Genomic DNA, 12,484 nt, shown 5'->3' with positions numbered 1-12,484 from the left:
ATCCAGTGGAACAGCCACTTTACAATAGTGCATCTAAATCTTTTAGGGGGGGGGGATGAGAAGGATTACTTATCCTATCCTAGGTATTCCTTAAAGAGGTGGGGTTTCGGGTGTCTCTGGAAGGTGGTGATTGACTCCGCTGTCCTGGCGTCGTGAGGGAGTTTGTTCCACCATTGGGGGGCCAGAGCAGCGAACAGTTTTGACTGGGCTGAGCGGGAACTGTACTTCCTCAGTGGTAGGGAGGCGAGCAGGCCAGAGGTGGATGAACGCAGTGCCCTTGTTTGGGTGTAGGGCCTGATCAGAGCCTGGAGGTACTGAGGTGCCGTTCCCCTCACAGCTCCGTAGGCAAGCACCATGGTCTTGTAGCGGATGCGAGCTTCAACTGGAAGCCAGTGGAGAGAGCGGAGGAGCGGGGTGACGTGAGAGAACTTGGGAAGGTTGAACACCAGACGGGCTGCGGCGTTCTGGATGAGTTGTAGGGGTTTAATGGCACAGGCAGGGAGCCCAGCCAACAGCGAGTTGCAGTAATCCAGACGGGAGATGACAAGTGCCTGGATTAGGACCTGCGCCGCTTCCTGTGTGAGGCAGGGTCGTACTCTGCGGATGTTGTAGAGCATGAACCTACAGGAACGGGCCACCGCCTTGATGTTCGTTGAGAACGACAGGGTGTTGTCCAGGATCACGCCAAGGTTCTTAGCGCTCTGGGAGGAGGACACAATGGAGTTGTCAACCGTGATGGCGAGATCATGGAACGGGCAGTCCTTCCCCGGGAGGAAGAGCAGCTCTGTCTTGCCGAGGTTCAGCTTGAGGTGGTGATCCGTCATCCACACTGATATGTCTGTCAGACATGCAGAGATGCGATTCGCCACCTGGTCGTCAGAAGGGGGAAAGGAGAAGATTAATTGTGTGTCGTCTGCATAGCAATGATAGGAGAGACCATGTGAGGTTATGACAGAGCCAAGTGACTTGGTGTATAGCGAGAATAGGAGAGGGCCTAGAACAGAGCCCTGGGGACACCAGTGGTGAGAGCGCGTGGTGAGGAGACAGATTCTCGCCACGCCACCTGGTAGGAGCGACCTGTCAGGTAGGACGCAATCCAAGCGTGGGCCGCGCCGGAGATGCCCAACTCGGAGAGGGTGGAGAGGAGGATCTGATGGTTCACAGTATCGAAGGCAGCCGATAGGTCTAGAAGGATGAGAGCAGAGGAGAGAGAGTTAGCTTTAGCAGTGCGGAGCGCCTCCGTGATGCAGAGAAGAGCAGTCTCAGTTGAATGACTAGTCTTGAAACCTGACTGATTTGGATCAAGAAGGTCATTCTGAGAGAGATAGCGGTAGAGCTGGCCAAGGACGACACGTTCAAGAGTTTTGGAGAGAAAAGAAAGAAGGGATACTGGTCTGTAGTTGTTGACATCGGAGGGATCGAGTGTAGGTTTTTTCAGAAGGGGTGCAACTCTCGTCTCTCTTGAAGACGGAAGGGACGTAGCCATCGGTCAGGGATGAGTTGATGAGCGAGGTGAGGTAAGGGAGAAGGTCTCCGGAAATGGTCTGGAGAAGAGAGGAGGGGATAGGGTCAAGCGGGCAGGTTGTTGGGCGGCCGGCCGTCACAAGACGCGAGATTTCATCTGTAGAGAGAGGGGAGAAAGAGGTCAGAGCACAGGGTAGGGCAGTGTGAGCAGAACCAGCTGTGTCGTTTGACTTAGCAAACGAGGATCGGATGTCGTCGACCTTCTTTTCAAAATGGTTGACGAAGTCATCTGCAGAGAGGGAGGAGGGGGGAGGAGGATTCAGGAGGGAGGAGAAGGTGGCAAAGAGCTTCCTAGGGTTAGAGGCAGATGCTTGGAATTTAGAGTGGTTGAAAGTGGCTTTAGCAGCAGAGGCAGAGACAGAGGAGGAAAATGTAGAGAGGAGGGAGTGAAAGGATGCCAGCTCCGCAGGGAGGCGAGTTTTCCTCCATTTCCGCTCGGCTGCCCGGAGCCCTGCACAACTAATTTACTACCGCTATACTACTACACTACACTACTACTATACTGCCACTATACTACTACTTCACACATATACTACTACTATACAACTAGTATACAAATATTCTACTGCTATACTACTGTGACACAAATATACTACTGCTATACTAATATGTTACTATACTACTACAGTACTACTATTACACAAATATACTACTGCTATACTACTAGACAAATATACAATATACCATTTCTATACTACCACTACACTAATTTGCTATTATACTACTACACTGCTACTATTCTGCCATATTACTACGATTATACTACTATTACACTGCACTTCATAATTTTCTCCATTATTCTGTGTATTTGTTTCTGTCTGTCTGTGTGTGTGTGTGTGTGTGTGTGTGTGTGTGTGTGTGTGTGTGTGTGTGTGTGTGTGTGTGTGTGTGTGTGTGTGTGTGTGTGTGTGTGTGTGTGTGTAGGAGCGTGTGTGTGGTCTGTGTGGCAACTATGATGGAAACATGAACAACGACCTTCTAAGCAGCAACAACCAGCTGGAGGTCGACTCCACCCACTTTGGAAACTCCTGGAAGGTTAAACCCAGCTGTGCCGATGCAACAAAGGTACACACAAACATACACACACACACACACACACACACGCACACACGCACACACACACAGATATACACACACACACAAACATAGTCAAACACAGACACAGACAGACAGACACACACAGATGCACACAGACACACACACACACAGAGACAGTCTATAGTATGTGTGTTTCTGTTCAACTTCTTCAGAACTTTAACAACGTGTTTGTGTCTCTGTGTGTTTGTCTCTGTGTGTTTGTCTCTGTGTGCATGTGTCTCTGTGTGTGTGTGTGTCTCTGTGTGTTTGTGTCTCTGTGTGTTTGTGTCTCTGTGTGTGTGTGTGTGTGTGTGTGTGTGTGTCTGTCTGTCTGTCTGTCTGTCTGTCTGTCTGTCTGTCTGTCTGTCTGTCTGTCTGTCTGTCTGTCTGTCTGTCTGTGTCTCTGTCTGTCTGTCTGTCTGTCTGTCTCTTTGTGTGTGTGTGTGTGTGTCTCTGTGTGTATGTGTCTCTGTGTGTGTGTGTGTGTGTGTGTGTGTGTGTGTGTGTGTGTGTGTGTGTGTGTGTGTGTGTGTGTGTGTGTGTGTGTGTGTGTGTGTGTGTGTGTGTGTGTGTGTGTGTGTGTGTATGTGTCTGTCTGTCTGTCTGTCTGTCTGTCTGTCTGTCTGTCTGTCTGTCTCTTTGTGTGTGTGTGTGTGTGTGTGTGTGTGTGTGTGTGTGTGTGTGTGTGTGTGTGTGTGTGTGTGTGTGTGTGTGTGTGTGTGTGTGTGTGTGTGTGTGTGTGTGTGTGTGTGTGTGTGTGTGTGTGTGCTTGTGTGTGTGTGTAGCTACCCCCTCCCTGCAGTGATAACATAGTGAGATTGGTGACTGTGGAACAGTCCTGTCGTGTTCTAACCAGTGCCCTCTTCAGAGCCTGCAACAGTCTGGTGAGTCACAAACACACTACATAACACTATTAGAACCTGTAATGAACACTACATAACACTATTACACTCTATATTACCTGTATAACACTACATAACACTATTACACTCTATATTACCTGTATAACACACACTATACAATGTTCTTATAACCTGTAATAAACACTACATAACACGCTTACAGCCAGTAGTAAACACAACATAACGCTTTTGTAACATATAATGAACACTACATAACACACTTATAACCTGTAATAAACCTGTAATAAACACTACACTATTACATATAACCTGCAAGAAACACTGCCTAATACAACTACACATTATGTCACCTGTATAACAGACACACTATTTAATGCTCTTATAACCTGTAATAAACACTACATAACATTAATAACCTGTAATAAACACTACATAACATTAATAACCTGTAATAAACACTACATAACATTAATAACCTGTAATAAACACTACATAACATTAATAACCTGTAATAAACACTACATAACATTAATAACCTGTAATAAACACTACATAACATTAATAACCTGTAATAAACACTACATAACATTAATAACCTGTAATAAACACTACATAACATTAATAACCTGTAATAAACACTACATAACACTCATAGCCTGTAATAAACACTACATAACATTAATAACCTGTAATAAACACTACATAACATTAATAACCTGTAATAAACACTACATAACACTCATAGCCTGTAATAAACACTATATAACATTAATAACCTGTAATAAACACTACATAACACTCATAGCCTGTAATAAACACTACATAACATTAATAACCTGTAATAAACACTACAAAACACTTTTGTAACCTGTAATCAACACTACAAAACATTCTTATAACCTGTAAAAACAATACATTACACTCTTACAACCTGTACTAACCACTATATATTACACTTTGTGCACTTGTGTGTGTGTGCGTGTGCGTGTGTGTGTGTGTGTAGGTGGACCCAGAGCCCTATGTAGAGATGTGTGTGGAGGCGGCGTGCTCTTGTCCGTCCGTCGGAGACTGTATGTGTTTCTGTGATATCATCGCTGCATACTCCCAGGCCTGCTCCGAGATGGGCGTGGCTGTCAGCTGGAGGTCTAATGAGCTGTGCCGTAAGTCACAGGTCACACCCACACAGCATGGATACTATAGTTACTCACTAAAATGCACCAATTTGTAAGTCGCTCTGGATAAGAACGTCTGCTAAATGACTTAAATGTAAATGTAATGTAATGAAAACTGGCAGAATCATTGATCGTGTCCGAAATCTGGCTTGCCAACAACCTACTTAAAATGCATACTACATACTATTCAGAAGGTACAAGGACTGCAGTGAGGCTCATACTACTGAGAATGTATCATCTAATCCTTAATTGGGTTGATTCCCACAATTCATTCACCACTACGGTAATTATCAGCTGTCAAACACAAGTGGGTCTCGAAAAACGGTTATCTTCCTACATTTGAGTCATTTAGCAGACACTATTATCCAGACTATTTAGTGTTGTTTGCCTCACTCAAGGGCACAACAACAGAATTTTTCTTCTAGTCAGCTCTGGGAATTCGAACTTGAATTCCACTAGATGAACATCCCAAATGATCTATGAGCATTTAAAACTTACTAGATAAAACATAACACATTTTAAAAAATACTTCAATTAAACATACTATATTTAAAACATACCACATTTAAAACATACTATATTTAAAACATACCACATTTAAAACATACTACATAAAACATACCACATTTAAAACATACTACATTTAAAGCATACTACATTTAAAATATACTATATTTAAAACATACCATATTTAAAACATACTACAATTAAAACGTACTACATTTGGCCTCCTGAGTGGCGCAGTGGTCTAAGGCGGTGGTCCCATCACGCACTAGTGCCTCCTGTGGTGGGCCGGGCGTAGTGCACACTGACAAGGGCGCCAGGTGCACGGTTTTTCCTTCGACACATTGGTATGGCTGGCTTCCGGGTTCAGTGGGCATTGTGTCAAGAAGCAAGAAGCTTAGTTGGGTTGTGTTTCGGGGGACGCACTGCTCTCGACCTTCGCCTCTCCCGAGTCCGTACCTGAGTTGCAGCAATGAGACAAGACTGTAGCTACCAATTGGATATCACGAAATTGGGTAGAACATTCTACATTTAAAACAAACTACATTTAAAACAAACTACATTTAAAACATACTACATTTAAAACATACTAAATTTAAAACATACCACATTTAAAACATACTACATTTAAAACATACCACATGTAAAGCATATTACATTTTCTAAATATCATATACTATAGAACTTTTTTTTTCTCCAAAAAAACAAGCAAGTACAGGTATTCAAAGATGGCCACTTTCTATAGCCTTCCGACTTCAAATAAAGTTGTTTCATGTATTGCGTGTGTATGTGTGTGTGTGTGTGTGTGTGTGTGTGTGTGTGTGTGTGTGTGTGTGTGTGTGTGTGTGTGTGTGTGTGTGTGTGTGTGTGTGTGTGTGTGTGTGTGTGTGTGTGTGTGTGTGTGTGTGTGTGTGTGTTAGCGCTGAGCTGCGAGGAGCTGAACACTGCAGCGGAGGGTTTGGGGGAGCTATGCCAGTGGAGGTACAACACATGTGGCTCTGCCTGTCCAATCACCTGTCAGCACTCACAGCCACTCCTCTGTCCATTCACCTGTATCGAGGGCTGCCACGCTACCTGCCCCCCAGGTAAGACACACACACATACACATATACTGTATATATGAGGGGTAATAAAGATCATAAATTAACCAAAGCGGAGAATGAATGGCTTCTATTCACCTGTATCGAGGGCTGCCACTCTACTTGACCCCCAGGTAAGACACACATATAGATGAGGGGTAATAAAGGTCATGAATTAACTGAAGATGTTTAATGTATTACTATCACCTTGGTGAACATTTATTTTATTTTTGTTTATCTACGGGTAAATGCGTGTTGTGGTTATTAAATATATGAATTTATTTTTATTTTTATTCAAAAGCATTTTTTAACTTTTTTTTTAATTATTATAAAAAAACGGACAAGTCCATCTAATCCAATCAGCACAGTCTAGAACTGGATGACCAGGGTCTTGTTTACAATCAATTCAGCCAAAGTCTAGACCTGGATAACAAGGGCATTGTTTCTAATCCATTCAGTCACAGTCAAGAACTGGATAACCAGGGCATTGTTTCGAATCCATTCAGTCACAGTCAAGAACTGGATACATCTGGCCTTGTTTTATAATCCATTCAGCCATATTCTAGAACTGGATGACCAGGGCCTTGTTTCGAAAACCATTCATCAACATTCTAGAACTGGATAACCAGGGCCTTGTTTTTCGAAACCATTCATCAACATTCTAGAACTGGATAACCAGGGCCTTGTTTCGAATCCATTCAGTCACAGTCAAGAACTGGATAAATCTGGCCTTGTTTTATAATCCATTCATCAACATTCTAGAACTGGATAACCAGGGTCTTGTTTCCAATCCATTCAGTCACAGTCTAGAAATGGATGACCAGGGCCTTGTTTCCAATCCATACAGTCACAGTCTAGAGCTGGATGACCAGGGTCTTGTTTCCAATCCATTCAGTCACAGTCTAGAAATGGATGACCAGGGTCTTGTTTCTAATCCATTCAGCCACAGTCTAGAGCTGGATGACCAGGGTCGTGTTTACAATCCATTCAGTCACAGTCTAGAAATGGATGACCAGGGTCTTGTTTCAAATCCATTCAGCCATAGTCTAGAGCTGGATGACCAGGGTCTTGTTTCAAATCCATTCAGTCACAGTCTAGAGCTGGATGACCAGGGTCTTGTTTCAAATCCATTCAGCCATAGTCTAGAGCTGGATGACCAGGGTCTTGTTTCAAATCCATTCAGCCACAGTCTAGAGCTGGATGACCAGGGTCTTGTTTCAAATCCATTCAGCCACAGTCTAGAGCTGGAGGACCAGGGTCTTGTTTCCCAGTTCCGATATGACTTATCATTTTTTTTAGTTTGTTTAACCTTTATTTAACTAGGCAATTCATTTAAGAACAATTTCGTATTTACTGCCAAACCCGGACGAAGCTGGGCCAATTGTACGCCGCGCTATGGGATTCCCAATCATGGCTGGATGTGATGCAGGAACTTAAGCTTTATGATGATCATACCATTTGCCATGTTATTTACCAGCAAACTTTTAAAGTGTTTCCCAAACAAGTACGTAGAGGGAACATTGGGTAAGTGCGTAGTTAGACCATTTGTTCATGATCAAAATTAAAGCAACTCTTCTCTCGGATAAGCTTTCTCCATTCAAATCTGACGTTAGGACATATGAGGCATCTGTTTCTCAAACTAGACACTCTAATAAACTTGTCTTCTTGCTCAGTTGTGCACCGGGGCCTCCCACTCCTCTTTCTATTCTGGTTAGAGCCAGTTTGCACTGTTCTGTGAAGGGAGTAGTACACAGCGTTGTACCAGATCTTCAGTTTCTTGGCAATTTCTCATATGGAATAGCCTTAATTTCTCAGAACAAGAATAAACTGACGAGTTTCAGAAGAAAGTGCTTTTTTTCTGGCCATTTTGAGACTGCAATCGAACCCACAAATGCTGATGCTCCAGATACTCAACTAGTCTAAAGAAGGCCAGTTTTATTGCTTCTTCAATCAGAACAACAGTTTTCTGCTGTGCTAACATAATTGCAAAAGGGTTTTATTAATGATCAATTAGCCTTTTTAAATTATAATCTTGGATTAGCTAACACATTGTGCCATTGGAACACAGGAGTGATGGTTGATGATAGTGGGCCTCTGTACGCCTATGTACTGTACATATTCTATTAAAAGTCTGCGGTTTCCAGCTACAATAGTCATTTACAACATTAACAATGTCTACACTGTATTTCTGATCAATTTGGTGTTATTTTAATGGACAGAAAATTTGCTTTTCTTTCAAAAACAAGGACATTTCTAAGTGAGCCAAAACATTTGAACGTGAATGTATGTGAGAACGTACTGTTGAAGTCGGAAGTTTACATACACCTTAGCCAAATACAAACTCAGTTTTTCACAATTCCTGACATTTAATCCTAGTACAAATTCCCCGTTTAAGGTCAGTTAGGATCACCACTTTATTTAAAAAACGTGAAATGTCAGAACAATAGTTGAGAGAATAATTTATTTCAGCTTTTATTTCTTTCATCACATTCTCAGTGGGTCAGAAGTTTACATACACTCAATTAGTATTTGGTAGCATTGCGTTACAATTGTTTAACTTGTGTCAAAAGATTTGGGTAGCCTTCCACAAGCTTCCCACAATAAGTTGGGGGAATTTTGGCCCATTCCTCCTGACAGAGCAGGTGTAACTGAGTCAGGTTGTAGGCCTCCTTTCTTGCAAATGCTTTTTCAGTTCTGCCCACAAATTTTCCATAGAATTGAGGTCAGGGCTTTGTGATGGCCACTCAAATACCTTGACTTTGTTGTCCTGAAGCCATTTTGCCACAACTTTGAAAGTACGCTTGGGGTCATTGTCCATTTGGAAGACCCATTTGCGACCAAGCTTTAACTTCCTCACTGAGATTTTGCTTCAATATATCCACATAATTTTCCTGCCTCATAATGCCATCTATTTTGTGAAGTGCACCGGTCCTTCCTGCAGCAAAGCACCCCCACAAGATGATGCTGCCACCCCAGTGCTTCACGGTTGGGATGGTGTTCTTCGGCATGCAAGCTTCACCCTTTTTCCTCCAAACATAATGATGGGCATTATGGCCAAACAGTTATATTTTTGTTTCATCAGACCAGAGGACATTTCTCCAAAAAGTACGATCTTTGTCCCCATGTGCTGTTGCAAACCATAGTCTGGCTTGTCTATCGCGGTTTTGGAGCAGTAGCTTCTTCCTTGCTGAGAGGACATTCAGGTTATGTCGATATAGGACTCATTTTACTGTGGAAATAAATACTTTTACCTTCTTCCTCCAGCATCTTTGCAAGGTCCTTAGCTGTTGTTCTGTGATTGATTTGCACTTTTCGCACCAAAGTACGTTCATCTCTAGGAGTCAGAACGCATCTCCCTCCACAGCGGTATGACGACTGAGTGGTTCCATGGTGTTTATACTTGCGTACTATTGTTTGTACAGATGAACGTGGTACCTTCAGGCATTTGGAAATTGCTCCCAAGGATGAACCAACTTAGTTTGAAGGTAGGCTTTGAAATACATCCACAGGTACATCTCCAATTGACTCAAATGATGTCAATTAGCCTATCAGAAGCTTCTAAAGCCATGACATCATTTTCTGGAATTTTCCAAGCTGTTTAAAGGCACCTAGTGTATATAAACTTCTGACCCACTGGAATTGTGAGACCGTGAATTATAAGTGAAATAATCTGTAAACAATTGTTGGAAAAATGACATGTGTCATGCACATGTAGATGTCCTAACTGACTTGCCAAAACTATAGGTTGTTAACAAGACATTTGTGGAGTAGTTGAAAAACAAGTTTTAATGGCTCCAACCTAAGTGTATGTAAACTTCCGACTTCAACTGTATGTGTGAACTGGTGAATGTGCTCGTGAACTGGTGAATGTCCTCGTGAACTGGTGAATGTGCTCGTGAAAGCCTAAGAACAACTTGTGTCTCCATTGACAGTCCATGTTGATTCAAGACAGTTTCTTAGGCTCTCAGTAGCTAGGTTAGTTCATTTAGTCCAAATGTCACCCCTCAATTTTGAGCCAGATTCTATTTGGAACTTCTTGCTTTGTCTCAGCTCGTTCACAGCCATGTGGAAGCTACCAGTGTTGTTTATATTTAGTCCTAGATACACACACATACACTGATAAACACACACACACACTGATAAACACACACATACACTGATAAACACACACATACACATGCATACACACAGACAGTGCAGGCAGCAGTAACCCCTCCGCCTCTGCCTTGTAGGTCAGATATTGGATGAGGTTTCCATGCAGTGTGTTGAACCCGCCCAATGCCACATATGTTACCATGACGGAGAGAGGATCTCCCATGGTAACAAGGTCATCCTGAACCATGACGACCCCCAACATTGTCAGATATGGTAACACACCACATACATTTGATATGTCTGGAACAATGTCTGGAACTATTCATCTAATTGTGTGTGTGTGTGTGTGTGTGTGTGTGTGTGTGTGTGTGTGTGTGTGTGTGTGTGTGTGTGTGTGTGTGTGTGTGTGTGTGTGTGTGTGTGTGTGTGTGTGTGTGTGTGTGTGTGTGTGTGTGTGTGTGTGTGTGTGTGTGTGTGTGTGTGTGTGTTCCAGCCACTGTGAGAACAACACTCTGAGCTGTGAGGTTTGTGCTCTTCTGGACACCGTAGCTTCGTACACTACCCCTGCTGGTCTGACCACACCCACCGCCCAGCCTGTCTCCACAGCGATGCCGGAGGGGTCATGTGACCGGGCCATGGACCTGGCCTTCTTATTAGATGGCTCAGCAGCGCTCAGCGAGGAGGACTTCCTGTCCGTCAAACAGTTCATCTTATCAGTGGTGGACAGGTTCAGGATGGGCTCTGCCCACACCAGGGCTACGGTACTGCTGTATCACTCTGGAGTCAAGACATACGACATGCAGGTACACACACACACACACACACACACACACACACACACACACACACACACACACACACACACACACACACACACACACACACACACACACACACACACACACACACCAGGGCTATGGTCCTGCTGTATCACTCTGGAGTTAAGACTAGAGCTCTTCAAGGGTCAGGGTAGGATCCGGGTCGAGTCTAAATTCTGAAGTTGACCATTAGATCCAGGTAGGGTCCAGTTTGGTGGATTCGGAACTCTTGTGGGTGTCACAGACAGACCCTGAATTAAATTGAAGAGTTCATAAACAACATCAACTCAAATTTCACATATTTACATTTTATCATCTTAAATTATTGTCAGACAAAATTGCATATCAGCCTGCTTTCATTTGTTTTGCGCAATATATTCCCCTGACATGGTATGCAGAAGCGCACACAGCCACTTAGAACACCTGACTGAGTACTGACCTCTATAGTATCCCAGGAAATGTCGGCTACTTGTCATTTTACCCCCCATAGAGTGTGTATTATAATTTTTCAGATAAAATGACAGATCCAATCATTTGTTTCCTTGTCTAACTGATTTGGTTGAATTCACTATTTGTCAAGTCAGTGAGGCAAGATGAAGTTAGCCATATGCCAGTGTAACGGGGCTGGCTGGCTTGCTGGCTGGATGGATAGATGGATAGATGGATAGATGGATAGATATTTCAAATGTATTCTTCCTGCAAGGGAACTTCACTCTGCTGACTGGCCGGTGTCTCTGAAATTTGATGAGGAGATGCAGTATGCTGGATGGAGCAACAGGAGCAGCATCCATAGTTGGTCTCCTTGCCTATAGCCTACTAATAATTGTTATTTAGGAGGCACAACTGTGGATACGGAAGGGGATAAATCAAATCAAATTTTTAAAAAAATTAAATGTCACATACACATGGTTAGCAGATGTTAATGCGAGTGTAGCGAAATGCTTGTGCTTCTAGTTCCGACAATGCAGTAATAACCAACAAGTAATCTAACTAACAATTCCAATACTACTGTCTTATACACAGTGTAAGGGGATAAAGAATATGTACATAAGGATACATGAATGAGTGATGGTACAGAGCAGCATAGGCAAGATACAGTAGATGGTATTCAGTACAGTATATACATATGAGATGAGTATGTAAACAAAGTGGCATAGTTAAAGTGGCTAGTGATACATGTATTACATAAGGATGCAGTCGATGATATAGAGTACAGTATATACGTATGCATATGAGATGAATAATGTAGGGTAAGTAACATTATATAAGGTAGCATTGTTTAAAGTGGCTAGTGATATATTTACAACATTTCCCATCAATTCCCATTATTAAAGTGGCTGGAGTTGAGTCAG

General features: G+C 42.9%; 1 protein-coding gene across 1 annotated transcript in view; it reads left to right on the top strand.

The window, feature by feature from the left end:
• The window catches only part of vwf (von Willebrand factor), a 198,109-nt gene that overhangs the window by 95,930 nt on the left and 89,695 nt on the right, over positions 1-12,484 (top strand). The window contains 6 exon segments of the mRNA XM_052466814.1: positions 2,449-2,589; positions 3,387-3,485; positions 4,468-4,624; positions 6,061-6,225; positions 10,452-10,587; positions 10,808-11,117. Coding sequence (XP_052322774.1) covers positions 2,449-2,589; positions 3,387-3,485; positions 4,468-4,624; positions 6,061-6,225; positions 10,452-10,587; positions 10,808-11,117 — 1,008 coding nt within the window.

The sequence above is a fragment of the Oncorhynchus keta genome, chromosome 17, assembly GCF_023373465.1.
Source record: "Oncorhynchus keta strain PuntledgeMale-10-30-2019 chromosome 17, Oket_V2, whole genome shotgun sequence".
NCBI lineage: Eukaryota > Metazoa > Chordata > Actinopteri > Salmoniformes > Salmonidae > Oncorhynchus > Oncorhynchus keta.
The sequence above is the reverse complement of the archived record's forward strand: the minus strand, read 5'-3'. Positions and strand labels throughout refer to the sequence as shown.